General features: G+C 43.5%; 1 protein-coding gene and 1 long non-coding RNA gene across 9 annotated transcripts in view; one reads left to right on the forward strand and one right to left on the reverse strand.

Moving 5' to 3' along the window:
- The window catches only part of samd12 (sterile alpha motif domain containing 12), a 110,340-nt gene that overhangs the window by 8,696 nt on the left and 79,006 nt on the right, over window positions 1–22,638 (forward strand). For all 7 annotated transcript variants that reach the window (XR_009119404.1, XR_009119405.1, XM_058047662.1 and 4 more), the window contains exon 2: window positions 12,389–12,597. Coding sequence is in view for 5 of the 7 variants with exons in the window: in XM_058047662.1 (XP_057903645.1) it covers window positions 12,389–12,597 (209 nt within the window). In the remaining 2 variants the exon portion in view is untranslated. The remainder of the gene's footprint in view (window positions 1–12,388; window positions 12,598–22,638) is intronic.
- LOC131102164 (uncharacterized) lies at window positions 9,129–14,391 on the reverse strand. Of its 2 annotated transcripts, none has more exons than XR_009119406.1 (3): window positions 14,144–14,391; window positions 12,381–12,583; window positions 9,129–9,747 (listed from the first exon to the last, which is right to left on the reverse strand). It is a non-coding gene; the product is annotated as an uncharacterized LOC131102164 (long non-coding RNA). The 2 variants fall into 2 exon arrangements; XR_009119407.1 differs by having other exon boundaries at window positions 9,129–9,750.

Genomic DNA, 22,638 nt, shown 5'->3' on the forward strand with positions numbered 1-22,638 from the left:
ATTCCATTCGGGTTATTTGCTCAAACGGAAAGAATGTAACCTTTGTATACACCTCATTCCGAAAGAAAAGTGCCAATCCGAATGAATATAGAATCAGATTCCCAAGGGTGGAATATTCCTTTCCCCAATCCGATTGAGGTATCTTGTACCCGCTCAATCGGAAAGTTGTCAGACTTTCACAGCGTTAAGCATTGCCAAGAAAACCATTCTTATCAATTGGAAATCCAAAAAAAAACTGAACATAGCCTCTTACAAAAATCTTCTGTTAGATCATATAGCAATTGAGAGAATGTCTGCTGAATCCAAAGAACAACTGTCAGAATTTCAATCTATATGGGCTCCAATAATTAATCTCTTAAATTAATCTCTTTTTGTAATTCTCGAAGGGCTGAGTGTGCCTGTCTCTGCCCCTGGCGGTCTCGTTCCTCTGGCTTGGGGCATGGTCTTGGTCGCCGGGTTGCCCTGGCGTCTGGGGGGTGAGCGGGTGGGTGCCGTGTATCTCTGTCCCTTCCTGCTGGGCTGACCCCCTGGAGGTTCAGGTGGGGGTTGGTGGGGGGCTGTCCGGATCTGGGGATGGGGCGTGGGTGGGGTGGTGGTGGTCGTCCCGGGGGTGGTGCAGGCCGTCCCTCGGGGTGGTGGGTAGACGGGGAGCCGCATCCTGTGGGTGGTGGGCGCCTGCTGCTGCTGGGGGGGGCCTGTGTGCGTCCGGTGGCGCTGGTTCCTCCGCGGCCTCCCTCGCCCCTGGGGGTGGGCCGGGTTTGCCCTGGGTGCTCTGGCCTGGCTACTGTGTGGGACCGTGGGGTGTGGGCATGGGAGGCTTTGGCCCTGCCCTTGGTGTGGGCACGGGTGGTTATACCCCGCTGCCCTTGCAGAACCTTCCCTCTTAGGTATGTACATGGCTATATATGTGTGTGTGTAGGTATGCATGTATATATTTATTATTATCATATCTAAAATAGTTAAAAGATCTAAATTATTGGAAAATATATTTTATATAAATTATTATATATTAAGTATCAATAGTAGTATCATTATTATACATACATAACTATCAATAAATATTATTATTATTACTATTATTGTTATTATTATTATTATTGTTATTATTATTATTATTATTATTACTACTATTATTATTATGGTTACTATTATTATTATTATTATCAATTACTTTACTTTATTTTTATTTATTTATTTATTTATTATTATTTTTTTTTTATTATTTTTATTCTCAATTTTAATTTTTGTGTATGGTAGGTGTATGGCCCCGGGTGGGGCGCCTGGTAAGCTCATACGGGAGGGGGGGTCTCGTTTGTGCAGCTTGGGCTCTGGGTGGGGAGGTGCGGTGCTGGGGTGGGGCATTACCTGCTTCCCTCCCCTCGGTGGAGGGATGGCTGGGTTGTGGTGGATGTGGGGCGGGCGGGTGGGGGGCTGGCTGTGGGTGCGTGGGTAGCGGGGCGGATAGCGGTGGGGGTGGTGCTCTGCGCGGCGTGGGCCGGAATTAGCGGGGGGCTTGCTTGGGGGGCGGGGTGGTGGGCTCTGGGTCGTGGGGGGGGCCTCGACCAAGGGTTGGGGGGTGGGGCTGGCCGGTGGCTCACGGGCGGCCCCTGCTATTTGCCGGTGTCTGGTTGGCCCCTTCTGTCTCCGGTCTGGTGGTGGTCTTCCCGCCTCCGGGGTGTCCTACTTGGCGGGTCCGTGGGTGGATGGGAGATGTGGTGGAGACGGGTCGGCGCTGTGGTGGAGGGTGGGACTGGGGGGGGCATTCACTTTTTGCGGCTGTTGGGGTATCGTCTGCCTGGTGGGCTCTGCTGCCTGGCGTGTGTGTCTCTGTCCCGCCCTGGCACTCTTGGCTCACGAGCCCGGGGGGTGGGGTTGGGCTCTTCCCCATGCGGGTCCCGGTTCTCCTGCGGTCTCTGTGGTGTCACTCCCTGGGCTGCCATGGTGACGGATGTGTTGCCGGGGCGCGGTTCCTGCTGTTCTGGTGGTTGTAGGAGCAGCCTCGGGGCGTGTGGTTTGTCCGCGGCTCCTGGTGGTCCGGGGGTGGCATAGCTGGCTCAATCTCTGGTGGGGCCCTCCGGGGGGGAGCTGGCAGGCCGGACTGGCCGCCACGATGGGCTGGGTGGGGCCCGTGGTTGGTCCTGTGGCCCGGGGCTTGCTCCGGGCGGCTGGCTTGCCCGGCTCGGTTGGCCGGTAGTGCGGGGTGGGCGTGTGTGGGGCCCCGATCCTCCCTGCTGCACTGCACCACCTCACATACATGTAGGACTTTGGGGGGTGGCCTGCAACTGGTTTTGCCGGGGGCGAAGGGTTTCCTTGCGGATGCCCTTTTGTCCTCGGCATTCCTCTGGCTGGTCACCCTTCAATTTTAACCGCACCTTAGACACTCAGTTCTGGGGGGGGGGTCTGGGCAGGCAGGGGACCCACCATTGCTCAGCTTCCTTCCACACACACACACACACATACACATACACCACACACATAGGTCAGCCCTATGGGACAGGCCTATTTTTAATTGCACTATCTACACAATACCATCTTCACACACACAGGTGTAGCGGGCTGGACCGGAGAGCCTACTGCCTACCCCCGCGATTGGCCCGCTGGCTGCTGGGGCTTGGCGGCTCGCTCGGGGTGCCCTGGGCTGCAGGATATTTTGGTCTGGTCTGCCTGGCCTTCCTGGGGGTCCCGCTGGAACCAGCTGACGCCGGGGCTTGCCCTGGTGTCATGGTTGGCGCTACCTCCCTGGATCTGTCCTGGGTCGCGGGCGCCAACGTGCCCTTGGGGGGGCGTTCACCGGCCTCCAGGCAGTGGGGTCCGCGCTGCTGGTGGCCTGAAGTCTACGGTGGTGGCTTGGGGTTGTTGCGCTGTGGTGGCTGCTGCGGGGACCGGGCTGTGTGTTGGGAGGGGACCTGATCCTGCTCGTGGGTACGGGGGCCGGGGTGGCGTGTGGGGATGGGGAGCATGCTCCTCGGGGTGGGGCCTGCTGGGGGGGCGGTGCTCTTTCGGGCGTTTGGGTGTCTGCTGCCACTGGTCCTATGCTCTGCCGCATCGCTGTCCCTGTCTTTGCCCATCCCCAGTCTTGCCTTAGGGCTCGTCGGGGATGGTTCTCCGGTACGTGGGCGGAGCGCTGCTGGTTCTGGGGGCGGGGGGGGCTGGCCCTCCCGGTGGATGGTGGGGTCCTTCGGGGGCCTTGCGCTGGTCTTAACTCCTCGGCTCTGGTGCGTGGCCTCCCCGTGACTTGGAGCTATGGCTCTCCCTCACGGGGGTGAGCTGCCCGGTGGATGTCGGCCGGCGCAGTGGAGCGCCTCACCACTCGCCTGCTCGCCCCCTCCGCTTGCTCATGTGCGGGCCTCCTCCCCTCGCCCGCTCCTTTGTCTGCCACACTGCAGTAGCCCTGATGCCGTGGTCGAGGGGAGTCTGGGGGTGCTATGCCTTGGCGGTCCGTACCTCCCTGGGCTCGGGGCCTGGTTGTGGGTCTGGGACCCCTGGGTCCCCCACCCTGTGATGCCCCGGACACCCCACCCGGGGACGTCCACAGCATGTGTGTGTATTGAGTGGATGGGGTGTGCATGTGTCTGAGTTTATTTTATGTATTTATTGTTTTAAATACTTAGATAATTAATGATTAGTTTTATTATAATTATATATATATGTATATATATATGTATATGTGTGGATGTGTATGTGGGTATATGGCCATGTAGATATGCGGGGGGGGGGGGCTCTGCGGGGGTCTGGCGTAGGGTGTTCCATCTCAACCGCCCGGTCCTCCATGGGGCAGTGTGCCCGGGCCTCTTCTGTCCTGGCCGGGGCGGTCCTATGTCGGTGGTCGGGCCTGGGGTTACCTGGGGCGGGCCGGGTTCTGCTTCCTGGGGGTGTGTGGGGGGCGGGAGGCGGTGCCTCCGGCCGTGGACGGGCTCCCTTCCGGCCGGCAGGGACGCCCCTGTGCCCACGGGTGTGTGGCCTTCGATGCCCTTCTGCCCTAGTAGGGTATGGTCTCCCGCTGGTCTCGGGGGTGCGGCTCTCCTCCGGCCTGCTGGCGCCCTGTTGCCGGTTGGGATTGCTCCTCCATGGCCTCTTGCTGGTCTCTTCGGGGAGTTGCTTCGGGGGCGGGTCTTGGGGAGTCGGCCCTGGCTTTGCCCACACCCACGGGGCCGGAGGATCTCTGGCGGTGGGGGCTTGACCTGGCTGCGCGGGGCGGGGTTTGCTGGGTGGTAGAAGGCAGTCTCTCTCCTTTTGTCATTCTCAGTGACAATTACACATTCACACACTCGCATTCACATACACAACACACCTCCATATGGGCACCCACAGCACATGGGTGCTTCTCTATACAATCTACTCTCTTATCCCTGATGTTTATATAGTATTGGTATGCTATTATTACAGTAATAATGATGCCAAGCAATGAGATTTTAATTACTGTAACTGTATGGTTGCAATTGTGTTTACTATCATGGGTCATGTCCTCATTGTTACTATTGCTATTGGTAAGTTGGACTGTTTCATTCCACTGATATCATCTCCAGTGTGACCCTTAGCCATCATTGACATTTAACTGTTCTGTTTGTCACTGTTGTTGTTTTGGGAATTCTTGTTGCTGCTGTTTTTGTCTCTCCCTCTACTGCCCCCCCCCCCCCCCCCCCCCCCCCCCCGACCCCACCTTTCTCTTCTCTCTTCTTCTTTTCTGTTCTTCTTCTTGCTCCGGTCCGGTCGTCCCAAATGGCATAACAAAGACATCAAATAACGGCAAATAAAATTTCATGGTACAGGGAAGTTGTAGCCAACACCTTTCCTGACACAGAGCAAATCTGTCTAGCATGTAAGGGCATTTAGATCAACAATACTATCTGCCCCAATGGCTGGACGGGACAAAAAAAAAAAAAAAAAAAAAAAAAAAAAAAAAAAAAAAAAAAAAAAAAAAAAAAAAAAAAAAAAAAAAAAAGGAAAGTTGTCAGACTGCGTTCTTCTTCGTGGTGTTTTTCTTCTTCTGTTGTTTATTGGCGGTTGGCAAGCAGCTTTCGTGTGCATTAGCGCCATCTGTGGAACAGAATCTAAACCCTTCTATACGCCATTCACAAGTCCAGTTTTATTAAAAAAAGAAAATACATATCTATATAAAACATGTGCCGAGCTTAATTATAAAATATTAGCAAGATTGAACTTTATCTTTTCCTGTTCCCGGGTAGCGTTCTTTCAGCGAATGCTGAGATATGACGTAACACGCAGCTCCAGACGTTCTTCGATTTAAAAAAAATGGAGGCGAGCAATCGGCACTGGACTGCTGCGGAAAGTTTGTTTTTGATTCAAACTAAATTCCAAGACTGGACGAAGGAAAAACTGGGAATACGGAGTTATTCCAACAAGTGAAAGAAAAACTGGAGGAAGTCGGTATCACGTGATGTTGGTGTTTACGCTTTACTGCGCATGCCCCATTGACTATTCTGGTTGATTATAGCGCCGCATGTAAACACTCGATTGGAATATTCCTTTCCATGTATACCATTGCTTTCGGAAAGGTTCATTTGGAAAGATTCCATTCGGAAAGAGAAAAACTCCTCATGTAAACGTGGCTAATGACTGAAGGTTGGATTGCAAGGTTTATAGTGTGCGTAAAACACTTAATGTACGCTTCCAATCCTGCCACTTTTATATTATGTGTCTTGTCATTCATAGTAGCATAATTGACAGTCTGATTGAACCAAACGGATATGAACTAAACTACATAACTGTTTGAAAATCGGATATACAGTACATTGACAAAATTAGATACATACAAGAAAGAGTGTCAGACTTTGTGTACATTTTACACCCCATTTCTTCAAATTACACCAAATTAATGAACTTGAAGGTTGAATATTTTTGAGTGCAAGCATATAAGGCAGTGCTTCTCCAATAGTGAGTTTGAATTCCACCCACAGTGCTGGAAAAAAAGAAGGGTGTGAATATGAGAAAAAAAAGACAAGTGTCTGCTCAGCTGTCAACCCTGAGGACCTTGGAAAGAAGATCTCCATCATCGGGGGACAGGAGAGGCACTAAAATGCTAATTTAAATATCTTTGAAGGTTAGAAAGAGATGAGCAGAGAAGTGAATCGCCTCCAGGGTAGAATGTTTCAAGAGGAAGCATATGTGATATGCTGATTTACAAAAAATAGTTGCGATTTTATGCATATTCTTTCAGAAATATTCTCCCCTGAGATGCTATTTTAGTCCCATTGTAAACTTGCATTAGGCTTGTTTTGAATCACAATACATATTTAAGGTCAAGGTTTTGTCCAATCAGGTGTCAGCGTCTATGTGTTACCATGTCGTGAAATCTGCCCACTTAAAACCTACTAGCAATAAGACTGGTTCTTGAACATACCCGATTTCTGATTCGCATCACAGCACCTGCTAGAAGGCGTACAGTCATGTCAGCATTTTTCCGTCCTCTGATTGGTTCGTGGACAATTGACCAAAGAAAACTTACATACACCGAGTTGTTTGTGGTTTTATATTTGATTATACTGTATACTATATTATAATATATAATGTATAATAATATATAATATACAACATTTCGTTGGCAATTTCACTGCTGTGCTATTGTGCAATGACAATAAAGGAAGTCTATCCATCCACCCATCCATCCACCCACCCACCGATCTATCCATCTATCTATCCATCCATCCATCCATCCACCCATCTATCTATCCATCCATCCATCCATCCACCCACCCATCCATCCATCCATCCACCCATCCATCCATCCATCCATCCATCCATCCACCCACCAATCCATCCATCCACCCATCCATCCATCCATCCATCCATCCATCCATCCATCCATCCAACCACCGATCCATCCATCCATCCATCCATCTATCTATCTGTCCATCTATCCATCCATCCATCCACCCACCGATCTATCCATCCATCCATCCATCTGTCCATCTATCCATCCATCATCCATCCACCCACCGATCTATCCATCCATCTATCTGTCCATCTATCCATCCATCCACCCACCAATCTATCCATCCATCCATCCATCCATCTGTCCATCTATCCATCCATCCACCCACCCACCGATTCATCCATCCATCCATCCATCCACCCACCGATCCATCCATCCATCTATCCATCTATCCATCTATCTAATATGGTGGACAAGTGGTTACTGTGCAGGCCACACACCTAGGAAACCCGCGTTCGATTCCCCGCTCGATCTCTGTGTGGAGTATGAGCATATTCTCCTCGTTTGTGCGTGCGTTTTCGTTTCCGGGCACTCCAGTTTCTGAAAACATGGCTAATTAAGGCTAATTTGGCTAATTGGTGACTCAGGTGTTTCAGAATCAGGTTCGATTCCCACCTTGGTAGTTTGCACGTTTTCCCTGTGCGTGTGTGGGGTTTTCTCCAGGTAAAAACATGCATGCTAGGTTAATTGGCGACTCCAAATTGTCCATAGGTATGAATGTGAGTGTGAATGGTTGTTTGTCTATATGTGCCCTGTGATTGGCTGGCCACCAGTCCAGGGTGTACCCCGCCTCTCGCCTGAAGACAGCTGGGATAGGCTCCAGCACCCCCATGACCCTAAGTGGTAGAACGAATGAATAACACTATGAAGATAGTATATGTATATTGTGTATGAACCCAATCTGACTTCAAAACCTGCAAAAAAAGCATTGTTGGATTTGAGAGTTATTTCTTTTATTATCTTTTAAGAGGTATTGATGAAATCGGTGAGTGAGGTGCAGCCAGTTAGAAAAGACAGCACAATGACCCACTTTACGGCACAGATGGTCTAAATATAACTGCAGTTAAGTCTGATTCACTATGAAGCACGTATCCCATGCATAAACTCTACTCCAAAGTCAGATGGCGGAAAGGCTACAAAAATAGTCGTAATTTTGGAACTGTGTAACATTATTAAATATTTCATACCAGGAAAAACTTCACTCAGATCGAGACCAAAATAGAACAAGTGCAGGGTGAGTGCAAAGTTTTAGTAAGTTTGGAAGTTTAAGTGCAACACAACGTTCAACCAAAGTGATCTGTCAATCTGTCTGATCTGTTTTTTTAAGGGAAGTAGTACTGTACTTTCAGAATAAAATCACAAGAAATTACTTTATCAAATGAACCTGTATGGGAGTTTACATCTTGGAAAAAAGTATGTCTGCTCAGCTGTCATCCTTGAGGACCTTGGAAAGGCACTAAAATGCTCATTTAAATATCTTTGAAGGTTAAAAAGAGATATTAGGAAAGCAGGAAGTGAACAAATGTAACAGTTACTGATTGTAAAAGTACCAGATGGAGGGGTAGGATTTAATAAGCTTTGCTTCTTCCTACTCCTTTTGGACATGTGGAACTGTGAACTGATTATGGGATGCATTCAATTGTAATCTGATGCATGTTCAAATGAAATACAACCATTACCAATTAACATAGCATGTTTTGGAATGTGGGAGGGAACCGGAGTACAAATAAAAATAAAAATAGTACTAAAAATAGTAGTAAAAATAAAATAAAATAAAAATAGTAGTAAAAATAAAACTAAAAATAAAATAAAAATAGTAGTAAAAATAAAAATAGTAGTAAAAATAAAAATAAAATAAAAAAAAAATAAAAAAAACAGACAAAAAAACAAGAAACTATATTAGGAAAGCAGGAAGTGAACAAATGTAACAGTTACTGATTGTAAAAGTACTAGATGGAGGGGTAGGATTTAATAAGCTTTGCTTCTTCCTACTCCTTTTGGACATGTGGAACTGTGAACTGATTATGTGATGCATTCAATTGTAAATATTTTTAATAAGCTCTAATAATAAATAATAATATACATACATAAGTCATCCAGGGGCATCATCATTTCCATGATAAAATCACAGCTGGCTTTAGCTCTTGAATCAACTTTTTTTTTGTACTTTTCAAACATTGCGGTGATAGGAACAAGCCCCGGGTGTTGTTGAAAAAAAACAATCGGAACGTAGCCTAATTAATAAATATAGCTAAAATATTAACATACATTTTTTTTCAAGTCAAAGTGTGGACATTTCTACTCTTGTCATCCCGCTATGCACATTGAAAATCTCATTGAGAGAAAAAGAGGAGAATGACAGAGAAAGCAGACACCCCCCCCCCCCCGCCCCCCCTTCCTCATCTGTGTGGCTTCCGTCTCAGTGCTTGCACAGCGCATGTCAGGACGGAGAGACTGAAGAATGTAATGATGCTATTTATAGCGACTGTTGCTGATTTAAAAAAAAAAAATAAAAATCTTTGCTCCTCCTTTCTTCCCACGAGTCCCATTGTAGGAAAGCAATGCATCAGTCCTGACGCAGTCTTTTTTTAACCTCGTGTCATCATCTTGTCATGTCCTTTTGTGTCCTTTTTTAGTCTTTTTACATCTTAAGTCACTGATCCTTTTTTAGAGGAAAAACCACTGTTAATTTCTCCTTGCGTATCAATCCTCAATTAGGTTTGGGGTGAGAAGAGGGGATGGAAGAGTGAGCTCGGAGCAGAGAGGAGAAAGGAGCAATGAAGAGGGAGCAGTGCTTCGTGCCATGCATCTCAATTGGGTTCAAAACACGGCTCACTGCTCACTTGTGTATATTCCTGGGAATTCTAATGGGTCCGCAGCTCGGGATGTGGTTGGGTCACACTGTGATTAGATATCTATGGAGGAAGCGAGGACGGGGCAAGGTTGACATCACATCAAATGGATTCTTTACACCGGTGGTCCGAGGGTTTTGTACTAGGTGTTCCATTTCTAGACTGCTGGGAACACAGAGTGGAGGAAAGATTGCAAGGTTTATAGTGCGTAAATATCCCATGTTGCAACATGGGCATTTTATCTCAAGTGTGGCACTACAAAATATGACCTGCATGTGTCTAGAACTAGTTCTCCAGTAATGCTGGGAACACGGAGTGTAGGTGAGATTGCAAGGTTTATAGTGTGTCTTTCTGTGTGAATATCCCATGTTACAACATGGGCACTTTATTTCAAGTGTGGCACTACAAAATATGACCTGCATGTGTCTAGAACTAGTTCTCCAGTCATGCTGGGAACACGGAGTGTAGGTAGGATTGCAAGGTTTATAGTGTGTCTTTCTGTGTAAATATCCCTTGTTACAACATGGGCACTTTATCTCAAGTGTGGCACTACAAAATATGACCTGCATGTGTCTAGAACTACTTCTCCAGTAATGCTGGGTACACAGAGTGTAGATGAATAGATAGATAGATAGATAGATAGATAGATAGATAGATGAATAGATAGATAGATAGATAGATAGATAGATAGATAGATAGATAGATAGATAGATAGATAGATAGATAGATAGATAGATAGATAGATAGATAGATAGATAGATAGATAGATAGATAGATAGATAGATAGATAGATAGATAGATAGATAGATAGATAGATAGATAGATAGATAGATAGATAGATAGATAGATAGATAGATAGATAGATAGATAGACTCCCTTTATTGTCATTGCACAAAAACACAGTAGTGAAATTGCCAACGAAATGTCGTTGCCTGGCTCCCATATAATAACAGACACAAAAGGTAGGTAGGATTGCAAGGTTTATAGTGTGTCTTTTTGTGTAAATATCGCATTTTACAACATGAGCACTTTATATCAAGTGTGGCACTACAAAATATGACCTGCATGTGTCTAGAACTACTTCTCCAGTAATGCTGGGAATACGGAGTGTAGGTAGGATTGCAAGGTTTATAGTGTGTCTTTTTGTGTAAATATCCCTGCAGTTTATAGACAAGCCTCTAAAACCAATTTCAACAAATATTCAAGAGGAACAGGTGGATTCATCTTGTGATATTTATATGAATAAAAAATAAAAATTATTATTATTTATTCAAAATTATTTAAATTATTTGTACAAATGACTGTTTACGCTGCACATTGTTGTTCATATTTGTGGAATGAAAAAATATATATTTATATAAATAAAAAATATAAATGATTATTTATTCAAAATTATTTAAATTATTTGTACAAATGACTGTTTATGCTGTACATTGTTGTTCATAGTTGATGTCATCTATTTATTCTCCACATTATTATTATTATTTATTATGACACGGTAGCCAGGCAACGACATTTCGTTGGCAATTTTACTGCTGTGTTATTGTGCAATGACAATAAAGGAAGTCTATCTAATAACATGATGTGCCTTGGTTCTACAGCAGGGATTAGGGGTTGGGCAAGGTGTGACGTATTTACAACCTGGACCCATTAAGAGTTGCTAGTCTAATGTGATTGTCATTCTGCTGACGATCCACAAGCTGAAAATGTGAGGAAGATCCAAGTGCTTTCTGACAGTGCTGAAACAAAAAGGCCTGCATCCATGAATGAGCGATTGGTAATCAATATTGTCATTGATTAAAACCTGAAACAGGTTCATTGCAATTCAAGACACTGTGATTGAAGGTTACAAGGCATGGTATTCACCCTGCAGTCACCTACACTCATGCCCAATGCTGTGAGAGTGTCGCAACTGGGACTGTGTCATTTGATGGTGTTTGTCGCCATCTAGCGGCGTCGTCGTGGATAACACTGAACAATGAAAGTATACAAGAGCCACAGATATGCTAAGAAGTTATATAAATATTTCAGACTTCGTCTCAGATTAGTGATATAGGTGAAAAAGCACATGATTAATATGATTTATGATTAAATTATGAATAAATAAATTATATAAATGTATTTTATATTTAAATTTCTAAGTATTTAAACTTTCATCACAAATATTTTTTTGGTAATACTATGATATTATAGTCATAATATTTTGAATGTATCCCCATGATATTGTATGGGAAACTATTATTATTTTATTTATTATATATGTATATATATATATATATATATATATATATATATATATATATATATATATATATATATATATATATATATACATATATATATATATATATTTAATTTTATTTTGTTTCTCATAATATTACAACTTACACAACAATGACTAATATTATTTAATAGCTCACCTCTATGCTAATTAAAACATAATTTTTTCCCCCATTTTACCACATTATTCTTGTAAAATTGCAACCTTTTTACTTAATATTTTGACTATATTCTCATAATACTACAGCATATCTGTATTTTTACTATTATATTTAAACATAATTATTGTAACATTAAAATTTTTTTGCAACCTAATTTTCCAAAAATCACATTTCACATAGATTTTTTTTATATTACAAATTCTAACAAAACATCTTTAATATTAAATATACCTGCTTGATGCATTGTTGTTGATGACCATGTATCTCGCCAGGCATTTTTTGTTTATTTTTCTGTATATGTACCCATTAAAAATAATTCAAATGACATTGAATGATCCCTCTGTGCTTTCTCACCCACACAGCTGTGCACTGCAACCTGAGCCAAAATGGCATCGAACACCAGATGTGCCCAGAGCATGTCGAATCGCAGCTTGATGAAGAAGAGGAGTCAGTGGATGGCCCATCAATGCTTCTGGATGACGACAGTCCGAGTTACCCGGACATCAGCCCCACTATTTTCCCTGGCCGTTTGCCGCCACATCGCTCAGTCTCCGAGTCTGAGCTCACACGGGTAAGGAATCATTCAATCATCACACATGAAATAGCTTAAGAACTTTAGAAAATAATAATAATATAATAAAATAAATAATAAATAATACTAAGTCTGTATTGAGCCAATTTATTCAACATGAATAAAACGTTTCATTCATTTTTCACCGCTTATCCTCACAAGGGTTGCGGGCGTGCTGGAGCCTATCCCAGCTGTTTTCGGGCAAGAGGCGGGGTACACCCTGGACTGGTGGCCAGCCAATCACAGGGCACATATAGACAAACAACCATTCACACTCACATTCATACCTATGGACAATTTGGAGTCGCCAATTAACCTAGCATGCATGTTTTTACCTGGAGAAAACCCACACATGCACGGGGAGAACGTGCAAACTACCAAGGAGGGAATCGAACCCGATTTTACTAGCTGTGTGGCCTGTGCGCTAACCACTCAGTCTCTAAATATCATGTGATGTCCAATCATCACGGCTATTATCACTGACATAATTGCAAGGTTTTCTTTTTATGAGGTAGCAGTGCAAACATTTTTTGACTGCACCTCAACTTTACATTTTGACTCCCTTGTTTGGATGTTTAGTCAGCAGGATAAAAAGAAGGCGTGGTCATTATTAATTGGACTAGTGGACAAGCTGATGTTTTAGCCTGCATCTAAATTCATCTTCTGGTTATATTTCAACACACCCATTGCCACCGAAAGCATCATATATTTTTTATTGCCTACTCAGAAATTAGAAGCAATTTGGGACAACAGGGAGACATAGGAGTTACACAAACACTTTCATATTCTCTTTTATGTCTTTTAATCAGCTGTCCATCAAAACTTTGAGTTAAACCTAAGATTGAACCTAAAGTGCAATTGCAAGTGAAGCAACAGACTATGGAGGCCATTTATAGTACTGTATGCAATTGTAATGACAGTAATGACAGTCCTATAGGCTCCAGCATACCTACGTGACCCTTGTGAGGATAAGCGGCATAGAAAACAGATGCATGAATGTCTACTACGCGCGTGGTTTCGTCGATATATTTTTCCACCGCGTGATTTTCAGACAGGCAGCCGCCGGGGCAGCTATGTGTTGCCGGAAGACCCACCAACATACCCAGTCGCGGCACCTCGCGCCACATCATAACAAGGGTACGTTTTTAACTTTTAACAAGCTTCTAACAGGTGACTTAGTTGAAATATTGCCACCTGCTTTGAAATAAGTAACATGAATGTCACGTTTAAGAATTAGCTTGCTTTTTATACCATACATAGTCTTCGCATTTCACTGCGCGATCGCTAGCCATCGCAGTTTAAGTAATGGTGTGACAACAAGAAATCCCAAAAAACATCACATACCAACGCAAAAGACGAATAAAAAACACTCTCACTAGTTAAGCAGACCAAGAATAAACAACTATGCAACTTTAACTACAAACAGACGAACTATTTACATCGACGGTGCCGCAAAGCACGCTGGGAACCCGGAAGTGCTCCCAGCGACGCTACAATATAGAAAACCAGGAATGCTGCTGAATGCTTCATCTTTAAAAGTGCTTACCGTTGGAATTAGGGAGCTGTTGATGTAGTACAGCTGTTACCAACACCGCTTTAATGGCAACGTTGGCAATTCAGTCCCATTGTGTTTGGAGGAATTTCATTCAGCCATCAGCCCGGTATGTGTGCGCGCGCTTTCTCCGAGCATGCGCAGACTAACAGAGCAGATCGGAGCAGCCGTGTCTGTTATCAGAGATCTTTAGCGTGCACAACACAAACTTTAATAATGAGAGAAATATTTTATATATCTTACTAAATTGTGTCAGTATGATGTGTTTGAGTGTGGGGCCGGGGGGGGGTATAAAACATCAAGTACGACAGAAATGTTCTGCACATGGTTGAATATTTACTCTTTTTAAAGTTGATAATGCTGTTTAAATGTGTGTTTAAGAAAGCCGAATCCTACTGTGTTCAGTGTTTACATTTCAATAAATATTTGTTTAAACCTGAGACCTGTAATATTTCATAATTGTAATTTTTTCATTTAAATTGAGGGCGCAAAAGCAGTATCGGCCACAAATATCAGCCCAAGCAAAATCAGCCATTGGCTAAGCATGATGGAAAAAAATCGGTATTGGCATCGGCCCCCAAAAAACCATATAGATCGATCCCCAATGTCTACTATATTGGGTAATATGAGTGTGAAGGTGACTAAGGGGGTGTTAGTTCATGTCTGGAGGGCTCCAATAATGTAAAAAAAACAACAAAAAAACATATATATCCCATTATAAATAAAGAATCCTTCTTCATACCAATTAACCGTGATGAACAACAAAGACATCAAACAGAAAACGTCCAGACATAATAACAATAAGTCATTGAAAGTACATGAAAGTACATCCATTTGTTTGGAGGTGAGCTACAGTATAATGGGACCCATAAGGCAACAAAGGAGCATCAACAACAGCAAAAAAAAAAAACAAAAAAAAACGGTCATCATCTGAAGGCTAGAGAAAATTGTCATGTTGATTTTGTAGATGCGAGTTTAATCAAGGTTACAGGATTTTTTCATAGTGACTAAGGGGTTGTATCTTGTAAAACAGCATATGCAAGCACCTTGAATGTTAAAAGAAAACCTTGCAATCGCAAAGCAATTATGTCAGTGATAACAGCCGTAATGATTGGACAATACCAACTCCCATGTCTCCCTGTTGTCCCAAATTGCTTCTAATTTCTGAGTAGGCAATAAAAATATATGATGCTTTCAGTGGCAATATGTGTGTTGAAATATTACCAGAGGCACAGAGGATGAATTTAGATGCAGGCCAAAACATCAGCTTGTCCACTAGTCCAATTAATGATGACCACGCCTTCTTTTTTATCCTGCTGACTAAATATCCAAACAAGGGAGTCAAAATGTAAAGTTGAGGTGCAGTCAAAAAATGTTTGCACCGCCACCTCATAAAAAGAAAACCTTGCAATTACAAAGCAATTATGTCAGTGATAATAGCCTCGATGATTGGATGATACTTGGAGACTGAGTGGTTAGCGCACAGGCCACACAACTAATAAAATCGGGTTTGATTCCTTCCTTGGTAGTTTGCACGTTCTCCCCGTGCATGTGTGGGTTTTCTCCAGGTAAAAACATGCATGCAATGTTAATTGGCAACTCCAAATTGTCCGTAGGTATGAATGTGAGTGTGAATGGTTGTTTGTCTATATGTGCCCTGTGATTGGCTGGCCACCAGTCCAGGGTGTACACCACCTCTCGCCTGAAGACAGCTGGGATAGGCTCCAGCACCCCCACGACCCTTGTGAGGAAAAAGCAGTAGAAAATGAATGAATGAATGAATGAGTGGTTAGCGCACAGGCGACACAGCTATTAGAATCACGTTCGATTCCCCCCTTGGTAGTTTGCATGTTCTCCCCGTGCATGTGTGGGTTTTCTCCAAGTAAAAACATGCATGCTAGGTTAATTGGTGACTCCAAATTGTCCATAGGTATGAATGTGAGTGTGAATGGTCGTTTGTCTATATTTGCCCTGTGAATGGCTGGCGACCAGTCCAGGGTGTACCCCGCCTCTTGCCCAAAGACAGCTGGGATAGGCTCCAGCACACCCGCAACCCTTCTTAGGATAAGCATTGGAAAATGAATAAAACGTTTTATTCACGTTGAATAAATTGGCACAACTACAGGCTCTCGCCTCTCGCCCGAAGACACCTGGGATAAGCTCCAGCTATCCCTGCGGCATAAAAAATGAATGGGTGGATAATTGTCAAGGTTTTTATTTAGCACCAACACCCACTGCAAGCCTCAACATTGACACATATACCTCCTGTGATAAAACTAATTGTCACTGTAAATCTAATCTAATTGGCTTATTAATTAGTTCATGCAGCATATTGTGTTGTTCTCACACATACACGATGTACATTTGAAAGACAGAAATAAATAAAAGGTGAAAGCAAGCTTGTCAAGGATGCTAATTAACAGCAAGGGAAGGGATCAGACTGCTTGGAAGTGTTGCAGTACCCATTCACAACACAAGAGGTTGCTGTAAAACAGTGACAACTATTATTAGTGGCAACCAAAGCAGCATTACTCTAGCCCAGGGGTCGGCAACCTTTACTATCAAAAGAGCCATTTTACCCCCTCGCTCACTGAAGAAAAATAGAATGGAGCCGCGAAACATAATTTAACAGCAGAATATAGGGGCTGCATAGCGGTCGAGTGATTAGCGCGCAGACCTCACAGCTAGGAGACCCGAGTTCAATCCCACCCTCGGCTATCTCTGTGTGGAGTTTGCATGTTCTCCCCGTGCAAGAAATGTGTAGCAACATGCTCACATCCAGAGCAAATTGCGAGTCTCCCAAGATTTTGATTGACTGCCAGATTTGGAGGGAATTTTGGGGTATCAAAGTAGTTCAGAGGAGAAAAAGCGGAGTTGATCAAGTACTCTTGCTAGTATACGGTCTCACAGAAAGTCCCATTTTTTTCAAAAGTAATTACAAAGATGCATATTTTCCTCATTTGGGTGTTAAAACAAATATTTGAGCATTGCAAAGGGAGCCACAACAAAGAGGCTGAAGAGCCACATGCGGCTCTGGAGCCGTAGGTTGCTGACCCCTGCTCTAGCCCAACCTTGAAGTTTAAAACTACAAAACATTTGTATTACAGATTAAGCACTGTGAACAGCCTATAAGTTATATTATAACTATTTATGTTGTTTTATTATAGTTACAGCATGCACAGCAGGGGAGTGGGTACAATATGTGCTCAATATCGGCTGTAATTGTCTCAGTTGCTTGACTCTCATGACAGTCATTATGGATAAAGATAGTATAGCAACATGATGAGGAGAACACATAACTGCCAGTAACTGTCATTACTATTTATCCTGATTATGAAAAAACAATCCCACATTCACTGGAAATTTTTATATTTTCAGTGATATTTTTTCCATTGAAAATATGTTATTGCTGTGATATGCTGCCCCCTACTAGTGAAAATTAATTTTTCATTTTCCACTGTGGTGGTGGTTCGGTCGTCTCTCAACCTAATAGTCGCTGGTTCGATCTTCAGTTCTTTTGTAATCATTTCACTGTATTCATTCATTCATTTTCTACCGCTTATCCTCACAAGGGTCGCGGTGGGTGCTGGAGCCTATCCCAGCTGTCTTCCGGCGAGAGGCGGGGTACACCCTGGGACTGGTCGCCAGCCAATCACAGGGCACATATAGACAAACAACCATTCACACTCACATTCATACCTATGGACAATTTGAAGTCGCTAATTAACCTAGCATGTTTTTGGAATTTGGGAGGTAATCGGAATACCCGGAAAAAACCCACGCATGCACGGGGAGAACATGCAAACTCTGAGGGTGGGGGTGGAATTGAACCCTGGTCTCCTAGCTGTGAGGCCTACGTGCTAACCACTCGACTAACACCTTGCAGCCGCACTGTATTTATATATTTCCACAATCATTCTCTATTTTTACATTCTGATATTTCATATTTAGAAAAACCTTATAGAAAACCTTGCAATTACAAAGCAATTATGTCAGTGATAACAGCCCTGATGATTGGACACCACATGATATTTGGAAACTGAGTGGTTAGCGCACAGGGCACACAGCGAAGAGAATCGGGTTCGATTCCCTCCTTGGTAGTTTGCACATTCTCCCCGTGCATGTGTGGGTTTTCTCCAGGTAAAAACATATCCATGCTAGGTTAATTGGCGACGAAATTGTCCGTAGGTATGAATGTGAGTGTGAATGGTTGTTTGTCTATATGTGCCCTGTGATTGGCTGGCCACCAGTCCAGGGTGTACCCCGCATCTCGCCCAAAGACAGCTATGATAGGCTCCAGCACCCCTGTGACCCTCATGAGGATAAGCAGTAGAAAATGAATGAATACTCTTCGAAACCTAAACGCATCACTTTGCTTAATGCTGTGATTCCTGCAGTCTATTTCCCTCTGCCAATTCCAAGCATTCCGTAACATAGAGTTTGCCTGTGGAATTCTTTTCAATGCATTTAATTGTGAATCACCAGCACCCGCAAAGGGAGGTGATTGCCTCTTGATTAATTTCGCTGACTACATCCATATTGGATCTTTAAATGCATATCAGTGTTGTGTGTCGGCAATTACACGGTCCATTGTGTGTGTTATAGTTTGTCACCGAGGTTGGAACTGTGCTGCTGTTTATTCCACTTGCCGGTTCATGTCAGGGTTGTGTGTTTCCCCGGGGCTTTATTTCTTTTCTTTAATTTTTGAGCTTGTCCTTGCTGTGTTGCTACGGTAACACACAAAGAATACTGCATGCCATGCTGGGCTTTCAGTTATCCATCGAAGCCAAGGATGGCGCAGCATGGGATGCTATGTTTGCAGCACATTTGTAAATTCTCTCTAATTTGTGGTGGTAGTTTCTTGATTTGTCTGTGTGATGATTGCATTATGATTTCCAAATTCCGCTACCAAAACCCGGATTTGTACAATCCACGTATTGTAAAATTCAGTTTGTGTTCACTGCTGACAAAATTTGGCCTCTGCTTTCGTACAATAAATAATAATAACCCGCCATGAGGGCAAAAGTGCCAGCAATTTAGTAAAAAAGTTAAGAAACACCATGGAATTCAATCTCACCAGGATGTCTGCATGAACCATGAGTTCCTTCTATATATCATTAATAAATATTTTACATTTTCTTCATTTTTGGCTTTATAGTATACTTCCAATGGGAGGAATTGCCTCGGTTTTTGGATGTGTCCCATGTTTATCATGGTGAATTGGTTCCAGGTCAGACCATCATCAGTGAAAGGATTCCTTACGGTATATATAAATAGAATATTTTCATAGTTCCAGCATAGAAGACCTTCTTCATCTTACATTTGCTCACTGTGGTGAGACCAGCCATGTTGTTTGGTCTGGAGACAATGCCACTTAGGAAAATACACTAAGCAGAACTGGAGGTAGCAGAGATGAGGATGCTTAGGTTCTCATTGAGAGTGACCAGGATGGATAGGATCAGGAAGGAGTACATCAGAGGGACATTACATGTTAGAGGCCTTGGAGATAAAGTCAGAGAGACCAGACTGAAATGGTTGGGACATGTCATAGATGAGGATGCTGAGGTTCTCATTGGGAGTGACCAGGATGGATAGGATCATAGGGACATTACATATTAGAGGCCTTGGAGATAAAGTCAGAGAGACTAGACTGAGATGCGTGGGACATGTCAGAGATGAGGATGCTGAGGTTCTCATTGGGAGTGACCAGGATGGATAGGATCATCGGTCCATTACATATTAGAGGCCTTGGAGATAAAGTCAGAGAGACCAGACTGAAATGGTTGGGACATGTCAGAGATGAGGATGCTGAGGTTCTCATTGGGAGTGACCAGGATGGATAGGATCATCGGTCCATTACATATTAGAGGCCTTGGAGATAAAGTCAGAGAGACTAGACTGAGATGCGTGGGACATGTCAGAGATGAGGATGCTGAGGTTCTCATTGGGAGTGACCAGGATGGATAGGATCATCGGTCCACTACATATTAGAGGCCTTGGAGATAAAGTCAGAGAGACCAGACTGAAATGGTTGGGACATGTCAGAGATGAGGATGCTGAGGTTCTCATTGGGAGTGACCAGGATGGATAGGATCATAAAGACATTACATATTAGAGGCCTTGGAGATAAAGTCAGAGAGGCCAGACTGAGATGGTTGGGACATGTCCAGAGGAGAGATAGTGAATATATTGGTAGGAAGCGTAGAGAAGACCAAAGAGGAGGTTTATGGACTCCTATGGACTCCTAGTCACCTTTACATTGGTATTCCACAATAGAGTTGAGATAATAACAGAAAATAAGACACATAAGACTGTTTACTTCCTGTTCTGTATAGTACTTCCTGTAATGGATGCTTTCTCATTAGTGTAACATTACTGACACCTAGTGACTAGTTTAGAATACTGCATAACCTCTTTGAATGTGTCTTTTGAAGGCCTTATATTAGTTCTCGCCCTTTTTATATTTGAAAATTGTGAAAGAAAATTGCCTATTTTTGGACAAAAAATAAGCCATTTTCTATCAACAAAATAATTTATAAATTAATATATTTTTGAAAAACCTTGTTATATAGAGTGAAGCATGAAGTAGTGAGGGATGCCTGTGTCCAGATGTATTTGACTGTATTTTACAGTCCAGGCTTCTTCTCACACTCCCATGCTGTCACTCAAACCTCTAATTGGCCCACAGTTTTGAGTACAGCTCTTTGAGCATGATTGTAGTCCCCCTTGTTTTTTTTTTTGTTTTTTTTTCCTCACCTTCTCGCTGATGTTTTCCCTCCGCTCTTTGGCTATGCTCGCTGGCAACATGGCACCACCTCACCTATTTTCCAGCGCTGCTACGGGCTAAATCAGAGTAGAATATAAAGCACAGATGGCCATTGACTTACAAATGGGTTCATGGAAAATGAGTCTCCTGTGTCAAATCCCTCTGTGTTCACTGCGAAGCGCTGGCGTTTTCCTCTTAGTCTTCATCCGTTAGTCCGGCCACACACACACACTCACACACACACACACACACACAGTGTGTTACACACTCGTCTTTCTTTAAGAAACTCCGTCCATCACTCTTTCTGCTTTTGGCATCCCTTTCCTTTTTGTTGCCTCAGGCTCATAGTCGGGGTTAATTACCATTGAGTAGAGCCGTGTTTAATGCTTAATGCGTTTTTTTTTTTTCCTATGTGTACCCCCCCCACACACACCTCGATGTCTTCCACACCCCTCCCTCCACACGCCCCTTACCTCCCTGCAGATTCAGCAGTGATACGAGCTGCCAAGCAATCGCATTAAGTGCATTGCGGCCTACCTGCCTTCCCGCTTCATTTGGCCGTCTGTCATTTTGCTTGCCTGCTTGGAATACTGACTGTATTTCCTTACATAATGGAGCGGGGGGGGGGGGGGGGGGGGGGGCGTTTATTTACCCATCTGCAGAGAGGACCTGGTCTGTTTGGTGTAAGGAGTTTCTAAGGGTTTTTGTCAGGGTTAATTAGTTCCAGACCCGACCAAGATAAATTAATTTCCACAAAGTAGGATTCCTTATTGTAATTATGTTTTTTTTACATTATTAGAGCGGCTGCACGGTGGGCGAGTGGTTAGCGTGCAGACCTCACAGCTAGGAGAGCCGAGTTCAATTCCACCCTCGGCCATGTTCTACCCGTGCATGTGTGTGTTTTCTCCAGTTTCCTCCCACATTCCAAAAACATGCTAGGTTAATTAGCGACTCCAAATTGTCCATTGGTATGAATGTGAGTGTGAATGGTTGTTTGTCTATATGTGCCCTGTGATTGGCCGGCCACCAGTCCAGGGTGTACCTTGCCTCTCGCCCGAAGAGAGCTGGGATAGGCTCCAGCACCCTCGACCGCGACCCTCGTGATGAAAAGCGGTAGAAAATGAATGAATGAACATTATTAGAGCACTGTAGACATGAAATAGCACCCCTATAGTAACATTTGCACTCATTTTACTCAATATAATGGACATAATAACAGAAAATAAGTAATTTAAAACATGAATAAGAATTGTGTGTAGCTGTAAATCTGCTGTGGTCCATGGGGAGTTGAGTTTTTTTATAAGTCTTAGCTTGGTTTGGGTTATAACAATGTTGGCTGTCAATGCCTTAAACAGTACATACATGTCTTTCTTTAACATTAGTTCTAGCAATACCTATAAATCACCACTAAATGGAAGCATTGCCCTGCAAACACATTCCAGTAACCACACCAGTATGCTCAAAATTAGCATAACAATTTTTCCAAATTCCTAATTTTAGGATTCTATATAAAGAATGAGTGGGAAGGAGCAGCAAAGGTTTGCCATATAATAAGAGGTGAGAGAGATGAGAGGCAAAAATGTGGGCATGGGGGGATGAGATAGCGCTGACAGGGACTGAATATGGCGGAGAGACCTGGAAGGCAAAAAGAAGAAAGACTGCCAGCACCTGTTAGTCTATACTCTCTGGATAGGATAGGAATGGCTCACCATTGCTATGCCAC

This window comes from Doryrhamphus excisus, chromosome 14 (genome assembly GCF_030265055.1).
Source record: "Doryrhamphus excisus isolate RoL2022-K1 chromosome 14, RoL_Dexc_1.0, whole genome shotgun sequence".
In the NCBI taxonomy this organism is placed as follows: Eukaryota; Metazoa; Chordata; class Actinopteri; order Syngnathiformes; family Syngnathidae; genus Doryrhamphus; species Doryrhamphus excisus.